We start from the raw sequence: 22504 nt of genomic DNA, 5'->3' as shown, positions 1-22504 counted from the left end.
GAAAGTGGCAAAGACTTATCATGTAAGGAATGTGGGGATGTCTGAGAAAGTGGCATTCTTACACAGTGTGGCTGGGAGAATAAACTGATAGAGCCTTTTGTAAATTGATGTATTCTGGTTAAAATGAATCAAATTTACTCTTAAGAATTTATATGAGTATACAATGGAACAGGTATACAAAGATGTTCCCTGCAGTTTTTTTTTTTTACAGCTACCAACAACATAAATGTCAATAAAGATTAAATTATTTCTCTCTTTATGTATTCAACTTTTTAATGTATTTTCTCTTTTTTGATGGATTCATTTTAAATGAAGAACACAAATCACAGAATAGTATTTACATAATATAAATTATATACCTATGTATTTAATATAGCCATAGAAATTCCTGGAAGGCCATTACCAAAATATCATATGAAATTAAAATATATAGGAATATTTTTGTCAGCAGTACCTAAAAATTTTTTTCTTTCTTTAAAATGACTTTTGCTTTACAATGATATGTTATCAGAAATATCAATTAATACATTTATATTTTGGAATAAAAGTTACATATTGGTTTATATAATGTAAGACTTCAACCAGCAAGACTATAAATAAATCAAGTTATTCCCAGTGAGTGTAATAGAAAAATTTTAAAAGATCCAGGAGAAAACCCACAAAACAGGGCTTTGTGAAATAAGGGTAGTAGCACAGATTTAAGACAGATAAGACTGTCATCTTAAGTTTATCTTAAGAATCCCTGAGCCTATCCTCATGGGGACAATCTTCCATTCTTTTCATTATTCCTGTGTTTCCTAACACAATCAGTAACCTCAAGAAAACAATCCTCCAAACCGTAACTAACTTCCCTTAATGAAGGCAATGACAAAAGTGCCAATGACAGTAAATAATGTAATCTAAAGAGAAATTAGACATTTGTTGGTATAGAGTTATTAGGTGTTATAAAATAGTCAATTATAGATTTTATATCAAATGGGTCTTTAAGAAATGAAACCAGTAAGTACTCTAAAATGACTACTTATTAATTCCATTGTGTTAAGTTACTAATTCAAAATATTCAATTCTATAAAAATCTACAATTAAGCAGAGACTGTCTCTCTATATACAGTCATAGTAATTAAAACTTGTTCTGCATTCTAAAAACAAGACTAAGATTCATATTTCTAGGATTCATCTTATTCAAAGTTCACTGTTCCTGCCAGTAATAAAGTTCTGGTAAACTTCATTTTTGCATGTTTAAGGAAATATAACATATTCACATACAAGGAAACAATATAAAAAAGTTCAATCTTATTTCATATAAATACTTGGATGTCTTACTACCAACCTGTCCTTCCCTTGAAAATTTAAAGGGTGGTTTGTGTTTAATAACACTTGTTGCAAGCCTTAGGAGTCCTGTAAGCCCATCATCTTCTATATTACCATCCTGATGATCAAGGATCTCCCTGCTACAAAAAAGAATACAAGCAAAACAAGACAGTTCATAAAATTACGTTCTTTATCTTTTCTCAACAATATAACTGTCAATTTCACATCAAATTTTACCTTCGAATACAGTCAGCTAAATGTCGTGCCAAAGCATCCAGGTCGAGGAGTGTTGTCTTAATACAAAGAGAAAATACAAAATTCAAACAGATTTTTATGTTCACTATTTCAGATACTATTAAAACAAAAAATCCTTTCCTTTTAAGTAACAAGAATTTGGTTCTCCGAATTCATTAACATGCCAATTAAATTATAAATAATATATAACTATTCTTTACTTATACATGATGTCAATAAAATTATACTTATAAACACATCACTGATAGTCCTTCAAAAAAGAATCAATGAAATATTGGTAATAAATTATGAGTCACGGTAATTTAACGAGAAGACACTAGGTTTGACTTATTTTTTCTTTAACAATTTTACTGAGATGTAATTAACAAACCATACAATTCACCAAGTTTTGTTTCTAATACTACTTGTAGAAATAAACTTAAATGCACAGTTCATTTCAGAGAGCTTTAATTCTCATTATAACTGAGCAACAAAATTAAAACAGATTTCATAAAACAGAACTTAATTTAAGAGGATTCCAGGGAATTTCCTGGCTGTCCAAGTGGTGGTTAGGATTCCATGCTTTCACCGCCAAGGGTGCAGCCTCAATCCCTGGTGGGGGAACTAACATCCTACAAGCCACATGGTGTGGCCAAAAAAAAAAAAAAGATTCTCAAAGAAATTCAGATCACTAAGTAGGAAAATTACTTTGACTAGCAAGCAAGAATATTAGATTCATACTTTAAATAGGCAACCATAGGTTTAAAAAAAAATCAATGTATATCTGGAATCAACATTTTATGGATAAAGTCAAATACATTAAGACATGTTCGGGGGGGAGGGAGGACTGGAATTGGTAGTCAAAAGATATAAGATACATACGTACTAAGGAGGTAATGCACAACATGATAAATGTAATTAACACTGCTGTAAGTTACTGAGGACTTCCCTGGTGGAACAGTGGTTAAGAATCCACCTGTCAATGCAGGGGACATGGGTTCCCGCCCTGGTCCGGGAAGATCTCACATGCTGTGGAGCAACTAAGCCTGTGTGCCACAACTACTGAGCCTGTGCTCTAGAGCCCGCAAGCCACAACTACTGAAGCCCGGGAGCCTAGAGCCTGTGCTCCGCAACAAGAGAAGCCACCACAATGAGAAGCCCGCACACCACAACAAAGAGTAGCCCCAGCTCGCCACAACCAGAGAAAGCTCATGTGCAGCAACGAAGACTCAACGCAACCAAAACATAAATTAATAAATAAATTAATTAAAAAAAAAAAGTTGTTGAGAGAGTAAAGTACCCATCACGAGGAAAAAATATTTTTTTCCGTTTCTTTAATTTTATATCAATATGAGATGATGTTCACTATACTTATTGTGGTAATCATTTCATGATATGTGTAAGTCAAGTCATTATGCTATATACCTTAAACTTACACAGTGCTGTATGCCAATTATAACTCAATAAAACTGGAAGAAAAAATTAAAACATGCTCAATATTAATTTTTATAATTATTTCTTAAATGAAAAGTAAAATAAGAATTCAGATGTAAACTGTTCCTTAAAAGTAGGACGTTCAAACACGATAGGATTCTTAAAATATAAAGTGTATATACTGGACTTTGATGGAAATACATGAAAAAAAAATTGACAGAAAAGGTTTCCTAAATATTTAAATGTATCTTTTTCAAGCATTTCTCATTCTTCTGAGATCAATTAGATGTATTTTAGCTTACTAAATTTATAAAAAGAAAAAATAAAAGTTTTTATGTGGCAAGTATGTCTTTGAAATAAACTTGTTTTAAGTATTTCTTTGGATAGAAGTATCATTTTAGTCTCATATAAGAAAATTAGTAGATCAGCAAACTGACAGTGTTTCTTTAGCTTAAAGTAATTTCTATTTGAATTGCAACTTTATTTTACATTCTCAGAATCCACTTGCTACTACAGAAAGCTGTATATTTAAAGTCTAAATTTCACATTCCGAATAAGATTTCATATCCACAAATCTTACAAGACACAGGAAACTACTTGTAAGTACCAAATGAAGACATTTCAACTAAAGTCAGAGTAAAAAGAAGAAATTAGAGCAGAACAAAAAGGTACGAATAGAGTAGAAAAATTATGACATTTTCAATTCATTACAGATTGATAAAAATGTCCTTAATGATAACGACCTATAAATGCATGAACATACAAGTGCATAATACATCTCTATTAACAAGTTAATGTATAACTTTCTGAACATACCTGACTAGCATCCTTTATATGTATGTTGTCAACTAATTTGCACAACAACCAAAAATATTCTTTACATCCAGGTTTTAACATTGGTTCTTCTTCATAATCATCTATCTATTAAAAAAAAATTTAAACTTGTGAAAATAGTTTAAAAGGGGAAAATAACTTAAAATTATAATACATTTTAAAAACTACAAGCTTTATAAAAAAAAATTAAATCCCTACAAACTAAACAGTTTTCAAAATTTAACCCCCAAAATGGAGAGAATACTCCTAGTGTCTGTAAAATTAGAACAACTATGTATGTAAGTGAATAATAAGAGAACTTTCAAAAAAACAGTACTCTGAAATTCCTTATAACCTACTTGGAAAAGATATGAATAATGTATAATACTAAATAATGTAGTGCCAACTAAAAATTCAATGAAAATGTGGAAACAAAAGAAACCTACAGAAAATGAGTATATATAAATCTACCCACATACAATGGTCTATTATAGTTTTGAAAGCTGAAAAATAAAGAACACATTACATTTCTTACATAGTCAATGACAGACGGTAAATATGGAGAAGAAAAACGTAAATCCTACAATGCATCATATTTCTGGGATTAGTAAAATTTACTTATTAATGGGCCCTGTATTTATTATGGGGTAGAAGGCTTTTATAAGGCTAATGTTAGTGTATACATGGGAACAAGGAAGAAAACTGAAAATTCTGAGTATCATAAAGATAAAAATAAAACAACTGTGACTGAATAAGAAGAAAGCTACATTTATGATGTTTCTATCATTCAACTTATTAACACAAGGTTCAGAACCTAGTAAGGACAAATGTTATTTCCAAAACAATATCCATGAGAGATCCCACACAGCTGAACCCAAGGACACAGGATCTATCCCTAGGTGTAACATGGACACAATATGTCACAATGCTGCCACTTTAGGAACTATTACATATAACTACCATCCTCCTGGTGAAAACTACAGATAGTAAACAGGTACTCAAAATTACTTGCAAGGACAATACAACGATAAACTTGGGGCAAATGAAATGGCAGAAATAGAAATTGCTCCTGAACACAGTAAAATCTTACCCTAATAGGTTTGAGTGCTTGAGCATCTGGAAGAAATTTCAGCAATGTTGAGGCAGCCAGTAGCAGAAAAGAGCGATTGATTGAGTCTCCTCCATCCAGCCCTGACAGAGATAACTTATAAAGACCATTGCAAGATTCATGACGGACTGCAGTCTAAATGAAAAAGTTCCAAAGATAGTCTGAGTTAGTATTAAAAAGTTAATCTTAAGGTTAATATGTTGGCAGAAATAACATGTTAGATGGCTTCTTTAGTAACATGTTTTAAAACACAATGTCCTGATCACATACTCATGCATCTAAATAATACATGATCAAATGAAGTACCCCAAAGTATACGGTAATATGTAAAAACGTTTCAGAAATTCCCAATATGGTCATAAAAACAAACCAAGTAAATACAAGAACAGACAAATACAAAAAGGATTGAGAAAAGGATATTTATAATAATTTATTTACATGATTAATTAACAGGAAAAATATTGGGTTGGCCAAAAAGTTCGTCTGAGTTTTTCTGTAAGATGCTATGGAAAAACCTGAACAAACTTGTTGGCCAACCCAGTATTTTCAGAACTAGAAGCAACTTGGAAAGTACTTAACCCAAAACATTTTACAGATTTTAGAATCTTGTCCAAGTGTCACAACAGTTACCTGGGACAGAGCCAGAACAAGAATACATATGCATTCAATACAAAGCTAATAATATTAGAAAATGTTCTCTAAAAAAGATATGAATATCGTGGCTAAGTGTATTAGTGTGTTTATACTATTTCATTCAGGAATATGGTGTAACATCAAGATACGATTGGTGAAAATTATATTGACTTCAGTGTCAACACTGAAATCAAAAGGAAATATATTGTCTCTCTTGCATCTAAGGATACACTCAAATAGAAAAAGTAAAAGAAACTTCTCTAAAATGTAAATTACAAAAATAATAATAAATAAATAAATAAATAAATAAATAAATAAATGCTGAAATCCTTCTCAACCCTCAGGAAAAAAAAAATTAAAAAAACCCAAAACAAAAGAATCACTCTGTTAACAAATATTGCAGAAAAAGACAAATATGAATGCTACAAAATATTTAATGTTCACACTTAAGTGTACATAGCTCAAAACACTCTAGATCTTAAAGGATTATTAAGTACCTTCCAGGCAACAGGATATATTTATGGAATCATGTTCATTTGTTTCCATTAGCTCTTTTTATCATCGATGCTAATACGAAAAAATATGAAGAGTAGTACTAATCTTCAATCTTTAGCTTACCTCAGGAATAAGGAGAGTCAATTTTTTTAGCCAGTCTTGTAAATGATCGCTGTCAGCAAGGCTAGATTTCACTAAAGAACAGCAATGAGCCCAACTCACCAAGAGCCACATTGAATAATGTGAAACTACAGAAAAATTGGAAAAAAAAATTACTATAACGGCTTGTGCATGATGAAAACAAAATGTTCATTATTAAAGATATTATATATAGATATAACCAGTCATCCAAATCTTTATTAAAAATTAACTTTGTGGAACCCTTACCTTCATGTCTAGACCTGTGATCAGACTGAGCTTTCAAAACTCTGCAAAGTAAAAACACACCACCAGCAGTAATTAAATTCAGCAACGAACTAAAAATAACTCAATTTCTTACTACATATCCTTTAACTTTCCCTGCCCCCCAAAAGATTAGATTTTATGAAAGCTGCTAATTTATTTTCCTATGGTCTTCATTTTTAATTTAAAGAATCACTGGCAAAATCTTATTATAGCAAACATTAAATGAGTGTTTCAATTTAATAAACAAAATGTGAGTGAATCCCATACTGACTTAAGTGAACTCTCAAAAAGTGCTTAAAGATTTGGTTACTAAAGTGACGTGGCTTACAAAGAGAAAGGTTATAATGGTTTAGAGTCTAAACTTCAGACTCCTAAAAAAAAAAAAAAACACCCTTATGCAGTAGTCCTTGGCCTCCTGGAGTTTACAGCCTATCAGGGGAGATAAGATGAATATAAAACAAAAAAGTTAGGACATAAATATATTCTAGGAGCTAGCTGAGTAAAACAGTCAGCACATACTATTAGAAATGTGAGTTTAATCTTAATCTGTGGCATATGAAATATTCTTTCTGGCTCTAAATGTTATAGCATCTGTAACGACATTATATTCTACTCTAATAGAAAGATACGACTCACAAAAAGAAAAAAAACCATACAATGACATAAAATGCCCTTCCTTTTGTATTGTTAATGTCAATTTTCATCAGGAATGGTTAAAAGCAAATTACTGAAAAGTAGAGAAAAATAACTAATTTAATTCTATATTACTTCACCTCTATTTTTTCCCCTTGATACTTGTAGTAACTTCAATGGAAAATGTATTACCTCAATTTAAAGAAAACTAAACATTAAAAACTTTCATTTTAATAAAACCAGCATATAGGGATTTAGTATTCACCTTACAAATAAACTGTTTTTTAAAAAAAAAGCACTGATCTCTAGATACCTACTTTGTTATAATTAACAAAACACCTATGAAAATCTGAAAGAGCAAGACTCATCCGTATTATTGATTTAAAATGTAAAAGGTACTAAAAAGTTAAAACTTATAAATCTAGTATTTGGCCATATTTCATGTTTAACTTTTATCATATTGGTTTAATATATTTAACTTTACCAAGAGCAACCTCCCAATCTACCTTTTAAATATGTAGCATTAGAAGATTTTGATAACAGGCAAAAAGTTCATTTTAGCTATCTTAATTGATACAAACCTCCCAGGACCATATAAACTGAAGGTGGAGGCTTATGAAAAGACAATGGTGCAGGAACAGGAGTCAAAAAAACACAAAGATTGGGGGTGGGGGGTAGGGGGCCCTCACATTACAAAGACTGTAATGAGATCTTTAAGAATGGAACTGGTAGAATAGAAATAACTGTCACAGTGAACCAGCTTCAACAGCAGCAGCTGGTATCAAACTCGCATATTTTTCGTTGTGTGAGGTTAGGAGTCAAGTGAACATTTCTTAATTCTAAAGAAATAAAAGCAGACCAAAGCAGTCACTGAACTGCCTTGTTAATCAATATATTGTGGCGTGTGGGATAGTGAGGTATATAGAATGTGTGTTAGAACGGGGGTCCCCAACCCCCGGTCCACGGACCCATACCAGTCCGCATCCTGTTAGGAACTGGGCCGCACAGCAGGAGGTGAACAGAGAGCGAGCAAAGCTTTATGTGGGGCTCCCCACTGCTCACATTACCGCCTGAACCACCACCCCCCACACACCGGTCTGTAGAAAAATTGTCTTCCGTGAAAACGGTCCCTGGTGCCAAAAAGGTTGGGGACTGCTGTGTTAAAGGACAAGGAGGAAGAGTTAAGAATTATTTAACTGGAGAGTCACTGTTACTTGGCGTATAAAATGTATTTTATCATACAAACCAAGGTCATGTTATAGCACTTTCTTTGTTTCCCCACATTATCCATTCATAAGTTTTATAAATAATGAGGTAAGGTGCCTGGCATTGATAATATAATGGTGAGCAAAACCAGATATAGTTCGTATAGAACTATACGTCCAGTGGGGTAGAGCAGATGTTGATCGAGTTATGAATGTGAATTCAACTGAGACAGACACTAAAGAAAGATACATTAAACAAGAAATAATCTTAAAATAATCATGCTACTTGTATGCAACCATTGCTTATGAAGGTGACTTTTAAAGGCATCTAAAAACAGATAACTATTAGCCATAAATAACGTTAAGCACTTTGAAACGTGTTTATATTAGCTTTGTAAATCAGTTAACAATGGCAAACTTCAGCCCAAAATGAACACCTACAGAATACAGGACTTGGAAATTAATTCTACACACTTTAACATAATTTATGTGATTATTTGAGGCATACAGAGTCAGGTCTCATGTATTAGCAACTATCATTTATACATTATTAAAATTTTGACCATTAAAAAAAAAAGTCTCCAATGTAGCCCAAATAAATGAAATCATATTACACGTTTAAACTATATTCTTATACACATATTTCCAGCTTTATCTATTGAGGGCCTAGAAGCAAGGAAACACTAGGAGCAATGATACTATATTTTGCAGGTTCCCCACCAAAAGGAACTAGGGTTTCTTAAAGAAATGCTGATTCAACAACTAAGGCAGGGAAACTGAAAGCCCAGAAGATCTTAAAATGACGGGGGTGGGGGGGGTGGGGGGGTGGGGGTGGGGAGTACTCCTCCCCTCCACCCAAATAATGGGGACATAGCCAAAGGACACATGAACAAACGTGAACATGTCAACTAAGGTATAATTTGAGCAAAGTGAATAGTAATAGTAATGAATTACATTGAATGAAAAACATCCAAATTGATACTAACTAAATAAAAGGAAGAGAAAGCTCTTCGTCACCACAGAATGTCAACTAATAAACATAAAATGAATGGTAAGAGTTAGAAAATCACTAGTTTGCAAACATTATACTAATATTTAATTCAGGCAAGAATCATCACTGAATGCTAAAACTAAATGAATAAGTTTTATGAGAAGCAGGAAATTTAAACAGTTGCAAATTATCTTCCCATAGGTTACTTTTAATTAGAAAACTCAGAAACTTCATTGTAGAGAAACCTGGAGGAAACCAGATTAACTGATCAAAATTAATATCGCTAATAATAGGACAAACTGATATCACTGGGATGTACTGGGAAAGATACGTTACTTATGGAGTATTCCTGCTAAAATGTATAGTCTGAATCTGATTGTGAGGAACAATCAGGAAAACCTAAATTAAAAGGCTTTATAAAAGAATTGGCTTGTGATACTCAGAAATGTCTGTATCATGAAAGAAAGGCTAAGAAAGTATCCCCAGTTAAAGGAAATAGAAGAAATATGACTACCAAATGCAGTACGTGATCCTGGACGAGGAAAAAAATTGCTATAAAAATATTAATGGGACAATTTGAGTATGGACTATATGTTAGATAATATTATATCAATGTTAAATTTTCTAAATTTGAGTATCTTACTATAGTTGTTAGGAAATTGTCCTTGGACTTAGGAGATACACATCAAACTATTTATCAGTAAGTGATCATAATGTCTGAACTCTTACAAGATTCAGGATATGTAAATAAATGTGTGCTTGGGGACACCCACAGAAAATGCGTGCTCATGATCATTCGATAAAAACTGGCAAAATGTTGATAACAATATGCAAATCCACATGAATGATATGAGAGTTCACTAAAACACCCTAACAATTTTTCTGTTAGGTTTCAAATTTTTTTCAAATTAAAATTTTAAAACACTGTATTCTTACTCTAAATACATACAATCATAAATTATGTAAAAACTTCATACCTAGGAGCCAGATTATCATACGTATAAGCAACAGACATAAGTCGCTGAATCAAACTGGTTCCTTGGACAAGAACAAGAAATACCTTTAAAATAAAAACATTAAAAAAAATCTATAAGTACACTAAAACACAGAACTGCGTTTTAAACCAGACTCCAAATTACTTTGATTTTTATTTATAAAAGGATAGGAATATTCTTAAAATGGTTATTGGAAAATACTGTAAAAATATTAAATATTAGAAAACCAGATTTTTATAAAGAAACCTCAGAATAGCAACTTTAAAAAGAAAATATTAAAAATTTAGAAATACACAGGCGAATCCTTTCTATTTGGTCCACAGATTATCTGCATGTCACCCAATAGAGTGAGAAAAATATTATGTATTACACAAGTCAGTGGTTTTTTTGGGTGGTAGGTGAAGTAACCTTTTTCAGTTTTGAAATAAAAAAATGTCAAGCAGTGGCAGATTCCTCAACCACCCTGAAATAAACATAGAAAAGCAATATAATATACCATAGATACCAAACATGGATTCCAGATTAAAAACCTTGAGGTTCAACATTTAGTTTGCTAACTTTCAAGCTGTATGACTCTAATAAATACTGAATTTCTAGGTTCTAGTTCTTCATCTATATAATGGAAAAAAATATTTGCTAACTTAATAAAGAACTACTGAATCCCTTCTGCAGGTCAGAACCCATTCTGGGCACTAATTTTATAAAAGCACTGTTTCCATCCTGGGGAAGTTAGTCCAGTGCAGCAGAAAACATCAAAAGCACTGAAACACAATTATATGCAATGTGCCAAATGAGCAACAGAAGGGAGCAGCAACTAAACCTGTGCCTGGCAAAATAAGAAGAGTTTTAAGAAAAGCTATATTTAGGCTGGAATTGGAAGTTCAATTTGGATTCTGAACCTTCTAAAAGGCTATTAAAGGGGAACAAATGAAATAATGAATGATAGTAAATTATTAAAAGAATTAGTGTTCTTCCTTACTATTGGATGACTTTGTCTCCAGAATTAGGGTAACAAAAATTTCCCCCCAAATAGCTTAGATATACCTTCTAAGCTCTAATTAAATATTATGATAAACAAATGAAAAATATATATATTGTATGCTCTTTTTCTAAACTATAAAAATGTAACATTGGCATACGCATAAGAAAAAATATGCACATAAAAAGATTAACACATAGAACTATTAATGGTAGTGACCTATATGACTTTGGAAGGTTCACTTGTATATTCTTTTTTTTTTTTTTGGCCACGCCACAGCTTGCGGGACCTTAGCTCCCTGACCAGGGATCGAACCTGAGCCCTCAGCAATGAAAGCACAGAGTCCTGACCACTGGACTGCCAAAGAATTCCCTCACTTGTACATTCTAAATTGTTTTCAGTAATTATGTACTTGCATAAATTTGTTTAAAAAAAAACTAGCCAATTATTTTAAAATGCCATATATGAGTATGTGTATTTTATTTCTCTATCAGTAACAATTCATTACTGTGGTGTTTCTGGAGCAGGTATGAGGTAAGCTGCTGTCCTCAAATGGTTACAAAATGAAGAAGCGATTAAGTAAAAACTCATCTTCATCTCTCCCCAGTTCCCAGTTCACTAACAGAGACACTGGAAGGGCAAATATTTGATCACATGAATAACAGAATCCACAGCCAAAAAGAATTTTAATTTTATTGCTGGATGCATTGGTTATTGTGCCATTTTCGTTTGGCTCTAAACCTACCATACTATATATTGATACTTGCTCTGTGACGCTAGGGCTGGTACATTATAAACTAAATTTCTCCTCTGCCAGCTGGCTTTCTATTGGGTTTGTCAACGTGGGATACTAGAGAGATTACTTCCTTGCTTTTTCTTTCTTTCTTTTTTTTTTTGTTTGTTTTGGCCGCACCATGCGGCTCGTGGGATCTTACTCCCTGACCAGGGATTGAACCCAGGCCCTTGGCAGTGAAAGCGTGGAGCCCTAACCACTTCACAGCCAGGGAATTTCCCCTGCTTTTTCTGTTAACATTGTTCCATAAGTATTTTAACCAGAAGAGGCAAATGATTTCAGAAGCAGTAACAGAACCACTTCCTCGGAGGCCTAAACTCCAGTTCAACAGGATCCCTCCTATAAGCTTCTCATTCCTGATAACCACAGCCTTTTACATATATTCCTCAAACCCTAGGGGTGGTGAATGGCTACTTGCCCGCATTACCTCAACATTCCATTTTTCATTTTTAGCCCTCCAACACATATGTATAAAACCAGTTCTCAATTTTAAATTTACTCTGTTGAAATACCTAGTGTGGTTTGTTTTCCTGAATGGACCCTGATACACTCAGTATAAAAATTACTGAGACCAACTAATGAACTCAATCCTACAGTTAGATAACATTAAAATGGCACAAAATTAATGCACTCCTGCATCTTGGATGATGAACTGAAAAGTATTACTGCTTCGTAATTTCTACTGCTTTAAAATGAAGGCATTGCTTCTGCTGTTAGGTCATACTGTGGTAATCTAGGATAGCATCTCATAGACGTTATTCATTTTGTAAAAACAAAAATATACAAGCTCTCTTAGAAGACAAATAAAATTCATTACTACATGGTGACCTTTGTACTTTACCTCTGTTAATCTTGGTATATGAAGACCCTTGGCATGATCACCAGCAGCCTTTCTCGATTTCCCAGGCCATGTTCTTTTCCTATGGCTTTCTGCTATACCAGACCAGGCAAAGACATCATGATAAGCTAAATCCAAATCGGATGGATCTACTGCAAACTGGCATATTAACTTCAGCAAGCAAGCAAGACAGTCTAGCTGCCACTGTGGATAAGAAGAAAATATCATTTTTGCATTTCTATCAAGAAAGAATCATACAAATATATGTAATAGAGATATACAGGATGTAAAAAAATATTGCTTGCAATGTACTACAATTTTAAAAATTATTAAAATAATAATAAAGATATTTACCTACAAAATCAGCATTGAGAGCAAAAATACTGGAAGCTGTCTCTCCACCTAAGTGGCATATACTCTGCTATTTGGGAGTGAAAGCAATTCTCAATAATTCTAGAAAATTATTCAACTGAAAAATTTGCACTGTATATATGTATATTTAAAATAAAACAAGCATTTCATCAGTAAAATACTGTTTAGTATGAAAAGTAAAATTTCTGATTTAAAGCTCTACTTTAAAATTTTTAAAATAAAGCAATTCCTTCAAATAAATTAATAAGAATATCACCTACGTATGAGAGCTTCAGAGCTTTCTCTTCAATGGTCCTTGTTCTCCTCTTTTCCTAATACCACTACTAAGTGTTATAACTATACCAATATGCCAAGAAACATAGCAATACTATATAATTGATTTTCAAGAAAAGTACCAGGAAATTTCAGTGAGAAAAAAAGTCTTTTCAACAAACAGTGCTAGAAAAATTGGAGAGCCATATGGAAAAAATAAAATAAAACCTCAGCCTCACTCTACATATACAAAAGTTAACTCAAAATATAACACAGACCTAAATGTAAAAGATAACTATAAAATTTACAGAAGAACACACAGGAGAAAATCTCTGTGACCTTGGAAAAATGATTTCTTAGCTAGGATATAAATTTTGTTAAAATTTAAAACTTCTCTGCTTAAAAGATACTGTAAATATAAAGAAAAAGCAAGCTACACATTGAATGCAAATATTCCTACTACATATATCTGACCAAAAAACTTGTCCAACTGATTAAGGAAAAAAGTCTTATAGCTCTTTACAAAGAAAAAAAAAAACAGGGGGCTTCCCTGGTGGCAGAGTGGTTAAGAATCCACCTGCCAATGCAGGGGACACGGGTTCAATCCCTGGTTCGGGAAGATCCCACATGCCACAGAGCAACTAAGCCCGTGTGCCACAACTACTGAGCCTGCGTGCACAACTACTGAAGCCCATGCACCTAGAGCCTGTGCTCCGCAACAAGAGAAGCCACCACAATGAGAAGCCCGTGCACCACAACGAACAGTAGACCCTGCTTGCCACAACTAGAGAAAGCCCACGCACAGCAACAAAGACCCAACGCAGCCAAAAATAAAATAAATGAAAAGAAAAAAACCCAAAGAAACGAAAGCAAACAAATCAAAACAAAAACCCCCAGGATATAAAGACACTTCACAAAAGAAGATAAAAAACATGGTCAATATGAAACTTATGGAATATAATGAAAGCAATGCTATTGGGGAAATTTATAAATGTAAATGTTTACATTAAAAAAAAGAAAAATTCTTACCAACAATCTAACTTTACAGCTTAATGAACTAGAAAAAGAAGACAAACTAAACCTGAAGCTAGTAGTAGAAAGAAGGAAATAATAAAGATCAGAGCAGAGGTAAACAAAACAGGGAATAGAAAAACCTAGAGAAAAATCAGTGAAAATCAAAGCTGGTTATTCGAAAAGAACGAAATTGACAAACTTTTAGCTAGAAGGACTAACAAAAAATAAAAGTCAAATTACTAAAATCAAAGTAGGAACATTTCAACTAATTCTAGAGATAGAAAGGATTGTAAGAGAGTACTATGAACAACTGTTGTATGCCCCAAAACTGGATATCTTACATGAAATGAACAAATTCCTAGAAACACAAAACTTACCAGGACTCAATCACAAAAAAATAGAAAATCTGAGCAGACTTATAATTAGCGAGGAGATTGAATCAGTTATCAAAAATCTCCCAAAAAAGAAAAGTTCTGGACCTGGCAGCTTCACTAGTAAATTCTAACAAACGTTTAAAGAAGAACTAATACCAACGATCCTCAAACTCTTCCAAAAAACTGAAGAGGGAACTTCCCAACTCATTCGATGAAGTGAGCATTAACCCTCATACCAAAGCCAGACAAAAGACACTGTCCTCAACAAAATATTAGCAAACAGAATTCAGCAACATATTAAAAGGATTATACACCATGATCAAGTGGGATTTATTCTTAGAATGCAAGGATGGTTCCACATAGCAATGATCAATGTAAATACTCCAGATTAACAAAATGAAGGAAAAGACTACATCATCTCAATTAATGCAGAAAAAGCATTTGACAAAATTCAACACACTTTCATGATAAAAATACTCAACAAAATAGAAACAGAAGGAAACTACCGCAGCATAATAAAAGCCATATATGAAAAATCCATAGTGAAAATCATACTCAATGGTGAAAGACTGAAAGCTTTTCCTCTAAGATCAGGAACAAGGCAAGGACACTTGCTTTCACCACTTCTATTCAACACAGTAATGGAAGCTTTGGCCTAAGCAATACACCAGAAAAATAAAAGGCATCAAAATTGGAAAGAAAGAAGTAAATTTATCTGTTTTTGATGTAGAAAACCGTAAAGACTCCATATAAAGGCTCTTAAAACTAGTAAATAATTTCAGCAAAGTAGAAGGATACAAAGTCAACATACAGAATTCAGTTGCATTCCTATACGTGAACAATGAACAATATGAAAGGGAAACTAAAAAAACAATTCCATTTACAATAGTATCAAAAAGAATAAAATACTTAGGAATGAACTTAACCAAGGAGTTTAAAGACTTCTACAATGAAAGCTACAAAAAACTGCTCCAAGAAATTAAAGACAAATAAATGGAAACACATCCCGTGTTCACGAACTGGAAGACTTATTAAAATATCAATACTACCCAAAGTGACCTACAGATTCAATGCAATCCCTACCAAAATCCTAATGATGTTTTTTGCAGAAACAGAAAAATCCATTCTAAAATTCACAAGGAATCTCAAGGGACTCCAAATAGACAAACAATCTTACAAGAAAAGAACAAAACTGGAAGACTCACATTTTCTGATTTCAAAACTTACTACAAAGCTACAGTAATCAATACAGTGTAGTACTGGCATAAAGATAGACAAAAAAATAAAAGGAATGGAATAGAGAGCCTGAAAATAAACCCTCACGAAAATGTTCAAACGATTTTTGAAAAGAGTACCAAGACCATTCACTGTGGGGAAAAGGAGTCTTTTCAAGAAAATATGCTGGGAAACCTGGATCTCCACATGCAAAAGAATGAAGTTGAACCCTTACCTAACACCATATACAACAATTAACTCAAAATGAATCAAGGATCTAAATATAAGACCTAAAACAATAAATAAGACCTAAAACAATAAATCTCAATAAATAAACTGAAACACAGAACAAAAAAGAACACAGAACAAAACACAGAACAAAAGTGCCATGACACTGTATTTGGCAATGATTTCTTGGATAGTACACCAAAGGCTTAGGTAACAAAAGAAAAAATGGACAAATTGGACTTCATGAAAATCTTGAAATTTTGTTCATCATGTAAGAGTATCCACAGTACCCTATAATATATTGAGAGATACATTATAAATATGGGATCTCAGTTGACTTGAAAGCCATCTGTGTTGCCAGGCTACAATGTGTCCCATGTAGCAGTAAATTTTTCTTAATACTTCATAAAAGTGTCCACAATTTTAAAGGAAACAAAGAGAGAAAATCTTTAGCATATGATTACCTGTAAACTTTATTCAAAGCTAAACTTAGAGCAGTTTATAAACAAAAGTCCTATAAACGACACACAACTACTCATTAAAGATTTAAAATTCTCCCACTTTGCCAAAGAACTAAAAGGCACCTTATAATTCTGAGAGATCACTGAGACAACAAAGACAATACAATAAAACACAACAGACATTTCAGTTCTAAGAGACAGAAAACAATTACTGTAGTAGAGGTATCTATTCTAAAAAGGAAAATATCTGTAGCAAAATATATAAAATAAAAATGGCAAAAAGTATTGAAAGCAATGATAAGATTAACAAAATCTTGGTAGATAGTAATATGCTTAAATGTATTTTCTTTCATTAATATCTTGGATATACCAGCATTTGACAGTAAATCAAGAATATCTGACTCCTAGGTTCTAAAATAATTCTAAAAAGCAAGTACTAAGAAATTAAAATTTGAATGCAATGTTTGATAATGCTATTCTGCTTTGCTGGAGGTCAGGAAATGAGCATCCTTTCCATTTAATACAAAACTGGATTACACAGTTTGGTCCAGCATTATGAATTTTTAAATATTCCATAATTTTATTTTCCTAACATTATAGGACAGTGCTTTGTCAAGTTAACAGTGATAAAGTACCATCTTCTAAAACTTCCATTTTGTTAAGGATCAAAAATTTTGTAAAATACTATTAAAAAAAACACTGCGGCAATGTCCACTTGCTATAAAAATTTCTAAAGGCTTATTTACTCTCAAGTCCTGTACCTTTTTCATTGCCGACTAGTCACAAATGGTCTGGAAATACATTTTTCAGTAGTGTTGCTTAAAGGAAGAAATGGTCAAAACAAAATGAAACGAAGAAAAAGGATGTTTTCAAAAAAATGAAGACATAAAACCAAGTTTTCCTTAAAAAGCATCCAAATTTTAAGACTATGTAAATATTAATATATAGTTTACCAAACTAATGGAAAAATGTTCATGAATTACCTATAGTTCAGAGTCATTAATATTATCACTTAAATTTTTTTAACTGAGTTGACATGGAGAACTCTTATTGCATAATTAGTTTATCAGATTCCTTATTTTTTCTTAAATTTATTTCTACTGTACTCCACACTTTCCTTTACTAAAATAAAGTTTGCAGCAAACGTTACACTTGCCAATGGTTCATGGAAGTGACTCACTGGGTAACTACTGTAACTTGTTGAAAATGTGAATTTTCACTTACCACAGTCCAGGATTCCTGCTCTTTTGGCTCTAGAATTCCAGAATTAAAAATTTCTAATAACTGTTGAAGCCCTCCAGCAGCAACAAACTGTAAGCAATTGTGAGAGTAATGGTAAGAGGAAAGAGCTACATGATGTAGTAAAGATCTGCTTTTTGATTCAGTAACTGGGTGTGTGTGTATGTCTGTGTGTGTAAGTAAAATATTATGTATCTTTCATATAAGAAATTATTCTTTGATAAATAACCAATATAACATCTATACAATATAACGTCTATACAATATAACGTCTATATAACCAATATAACCAATATAACGTCTATACAATAAAGTAACAGCAAACAACTAATTTTCAAGAATTTTTTTTAAAGATTCTTATAAAAATCTATATACATATCTTTGTATTCCATTAACCATTTAATCCCAGGCACTGGGATGTCCTAACACAGTATTCCAATGAAGGAGAAAAAATAATAAGTGCTAAAAATAGGAGCACCAAAGCATTAAATAATCTCAGTTTATTTATTACTGTGATTAGAGTAATACATAATTTTTAAACTATGCTTTATTTAAATGGTAAGTTAGTTTAAAACAATAATTATGGTAACTTCTGGAAAATTAGAGATGAATTATTTTTACCAATACACTGCAAAACATATATGATCAAACCTTGCAACTCCAGGAATTTTTACTATTTTCCACTTGATCCTCACTTGAATCATCTGAATCTGGATAAAGATCACTATAACTTCCCTGTGGGAATGGCAGAAATAAATAAATAAATAAGGAAGGGTGGCAGGAGAATTAAAAGATAACGTACTCTGGAATTTTGCTCCAAAGAGAAAACAAATGTTTAATGATAATAATGGAAAAGCAATTACCGTTGACTCTCTTCTTATTCTTCTGTTAGGTTTTCCCAGTGCTTCAATAATTTCCAGGGCATATAATAGCTTGTGAGCACTCTTAATTTTGAGCAGTTCTTTCCAATTAAGTCCATCATTACACTTAAATTAAAAAAAGAAACACAGGTTTCTCCAACCAACTTACCAAGAGACCCCCCCCCCCAAAAAAAACTAAAGAAAATGACACTATATAAAAACTCAAATATTACATATATATTGAAATATGTTCAAACAAGTGAAGACCAATTATATAATTGGTACTAATCATATGCTTAAAACACCAATTATTCATTAAATTTTGTTAAAATTAATACACAACAGCAGCATAGGAAAAAACTGTATGTTAACCTCCACAACAGTTGAGGTAATTTGCCATCTTCCCAATGAAAAACACATTGCAGCATAATTGAATGTGTGAACTTTTAAGGATACAGAAGCAGTACAGTGTGTATTTAATATTTATGTGACACCTACTCATTTAAAAAGTCATATACAAATACATAAACTTTAAAATATTGTTCTTTTCTACTCGCAATTTATAAAGTGTTATTCACACTTAATGTGCATCCTTTGACAACGATATTATTATTAGAGCTACAATGAGTCATCAACCACCATTTTCTAAGCCCATCTTCTTCACTTCCAAGTCATTTGAAATACAAGACCCTGAGAAATCACATAACAACGTCCCAAATCATAGATAACATTAGCATAACATTAGGACATTGTTTTTCCATTAGTCCTATAGGTGTTCTGTTGGTATCCCCACTAAGTAACTCCTTAATATATAGCTTTTAAAAATAATCTTTAATTTTAACAGACATCTTTACAAAGATATATAACACTTAATACATGTGAGGTCATGCCTCTGGGAATATTAATATATATTAAATTTCTTTGACTCCTTTTTTCTCTATTTCTACCAGTTGACTTGTATAAGCAGCCAAAACAAGCCCTGAAGCAATGTCATTAAATCACAGGGTATTTTCTCTAAACGTTACTTTTTGTTGTCAAAAACAAAGCAATATTCAGAACATTAAGTAATATGAAAAAACACTAATATAAAGGCAAATTCACTGTTTTCTAAAGATAATTTTAGAGAAAATCCTTGCCTTGTATTTAGCCCATATTATTCAATCTCACTAATAATTAAATATATGAACATTAAAATGAACTGGCACTTTTTACCTATTAAATGGGCAAAATTTTACTGAGGTTACCAGTCAACAAGCACTCTCATACACTACCAGTAGGAATGTAAACTGGTACCATCCTCCAGGGAAGTAAAAATATTTTGTGGACTTACCTGTTCATCTGAGATATTCTGGAATGCCATCAACATGTTAGGACATGTAGGAAGAAGCATCAGTAGCTCCCATACACGCCTAGAGAGGTTTTCTGCATGAAGATGAAGTTCTTCACATCTTAAGCTCTATACAAATAAGAGGAACTGCTTATCAAGACAGATCAGTTTTTTGAAACATCTAAACTTAAGTTTGATCTGCATAAAATCACTAATTATCATATTTGATATTTTTAAATCTTACTTTAAAAGTGAGAATAAAGCATTTGTTACACAGTAAATAAATTTATTCAATAAATTAAGTTATGTCAAAGTAGTGGTTTTTCAACTTGTTACTGAACACTTTTCTGGGAAAAAGTGATCTGCAAGTCTGGCCACTTTCCTCAGAAAAACTTTTCAAACAAAAGTGAAAATGTCTGTTTTATAAAGCCAACAAGTAAATTTCAATAAGACTATCATCTATTTCTTCCCTGCAGGTCACTATTCTAAGAATGACAAAGACCTGGAAAATTAAATCCCTGACCTTACATTTGGGAAAAGAGTACACCTGTTTCTCTTATTTCGCTAATCCATGCCTTCCTTATATTCCAGTCTCAGACAAGCAGAGATTAAGAGAAAAGCAAACAATTTTAAAGAACCTACTTTTTTCCATTATCGTTTGTTAAATTTGAACTCTCTAAGGTACTGAGATAACAGTAAGCTGAAGAATATTACAGAAGGTATGTAAGAAATAGGCAAGTTTCTTTCTTTTTTTTTTTTTTTTTTTTAATTAAAGCACAACCCCAAGAGGTAAACAAGCAGCAAAAGCTAAAGCAGCAAAAGTTTTGGAATGTTCCAAAGTATGAATTTGTATAGTATTATTCTACTACTAGCTGTTGTCATAATGATTCTGAGGTATTATACAGTATAAGGGATGCCAAAGGAATCTTCTTACACATCTACAAAAAGTAATTTCGTTCTTTTTGTACAATGGTATAAAGCTAATATACTTTGAAGGCAAGAGAATTTTAGAGACAGGAGTTTCAAAGTAAACTTTGCTTTTCACAGCCCTGATGAAGAAAGAGAAGCAACCCAAGTAACACTTCTAGTTTATTTGGGGACAAGGCACTGAGAGTTCTTCAGTGAAATAAAATTCATTCCTTTGTAAACATCCAGTTTAAAAAAGAGAAGGTGGGGAGAGAGGGAGGAAAGGAGGAAGGGACTGAACTCTGTGCAAAAAATTATTTGAAGAAAAAAAAATCTTCCAGGTGTATAAGACTATGTTCTACATTATGACTGAAAGGCCCTACAATATGGGTCATACACAGTGGAGATCCTTTATTCTTCTGGTAATCCTCTTCAAGACTGAACCGGTCTTATTCAACAAAGAAACCCCACGCCACCAATGGCATACTTGTCACCAAGTTCAATAATATAACTGCCCCAAAATGAATGCTTTCTCTCTGGTTTAGGCCTCAAATGGACAATTACAATGACCTACTAACTGGCTCTTGTACCTCTGGTCTTTGTTTTCTCTAATATAATCCTCCACACTAACACCAAAACTTTGTTTCTGAAAGTCCAAAAAAGATCTCATTTTGTTGTTTTAAAATATTCCATGATAACAGCCATCTATTTTACTAAGAATAAAAGCCTCTTAAGGTCCTTTGTGGTATAGCTTACAATCTCCCTTTCTGTCCTTATATTTGAATTACATCATACTCACACTCCCAATTTTTCAATCATGCCATTCACTTTTCTGTGACTCTGTAATGCTTCTCTTCCTTCTTTTATCAGCAGTTGGACCCAATTTAAATAACTCCTCTTTTACAGAAATCTTCCCCAAATTTTTGTTTACTGCTTATGTTCCCATAACACACTGTGTAGAACACTAGCACCCTCCTGGAAAACTGGGAAATTCTTATAATTATCTTTCTTTTAAACTGGCAATACACTGCTGACATGAAGTAAAAGGTTATTAAGTATTTATGGCATAAAATTTAACAGGTGAGGAAATGAAGGTTTATGGACATCTATTATTGATTATTCTGCTTGAACAAAAAGGGGATTTCTTAGGAATTTAAGAATATGCCACCACAAAAGAAACCAGGTTATGGGGAACAGATGACTCAATTTGGTCATTCATGACCAAACACATTCTGGAAACATAGAAAGAAGCCACTTAACATTGTTGGGAAAGAAAGAACAGTTAGCCTAACATAAGGAAAGTCATAAAAGCACCACTATTTTATTTGCCACTCAGTCTCAAAATAATGATTCTTCCAAGAAAGATGGTGCCCTGAAACAGAATGGCGG

The 22504-nt window shown here is 32.6% G+C and overlaps 1 protein-coding gene across 9 annotated transcripts in view; it reads right to left on the bottom strand.

The window, feature by feature from the left end:
* The window catches only part of USP34 (ubiquitin specific peptidase 34), a 231362-nt gene that overhangs the window by 64886 nt on the left and 143972 nt on the right, over positions 1 to 22504 (bottom strand). For all 9 annotated transcript variants that reach the window (XM_079941554.1, XM_079941552.1, XM_079941557.1 and 6 more), the window contains 12 exons: positions 20213 to 20338; positions 18886 to 19008; positions 18674 to 18757; positions 18008 to 18094; positions 12871 to 13071; positions 10240 to 10322; positions 6416 to 6456; positions 6152 to 6276; positions 4883 to 5035; positions 3796 to 3900; positions 1549 to 1604; positions 1331 to 1451 (listed from right to left, as the gene is read on the bottom strand). In XM_079941554.1, coding sequence (XP_079797680.1) covers positions 1331 to 1451; positions 1549 to 1604; positions 3796 to 3900; positions 4883 to 5035; positions 6152 to 6276; positions 6416 to 6456; positions 10240 to 10322; positions 12871 to 13071; positions 18008 to 18094; positions 18674 to 18757; positions 18886 to 19008; positions 20213 to 20338 — 1305 coding nt within the window. The remainder of the gene's footprint in view (positions 1 to 1330; positions 1452 to 1548; positions 1605 to 3795; positions 3901 to 4882; positions 5036 to 6151; positions 6277 to 6415; positions 6457 to 10239; positions 10323 to 12870; positions 13072 to 18007; positions 18095 to 18673; positions 18758 to 18885; positions 19009 to 20212; positions 20339 to 22504) is intronic.

The sequence above is a fragment of the Stenella coeruleoalba genome, assembly GCF_951394435.1.
Source record: "Stenella coeruleoalba genome assembly, chromosome: 13".
Taxonomy (NCBI): domain Eukaryota; kingdom Metazoa; phylum Chordata; class Mammalia; order Artiodactyla; family Delphinidae; genus Stenella; species Stenella coeruleoalba.
This window is presented reverse-complemented; position numbering and strand designations above follow the sequence as displayed.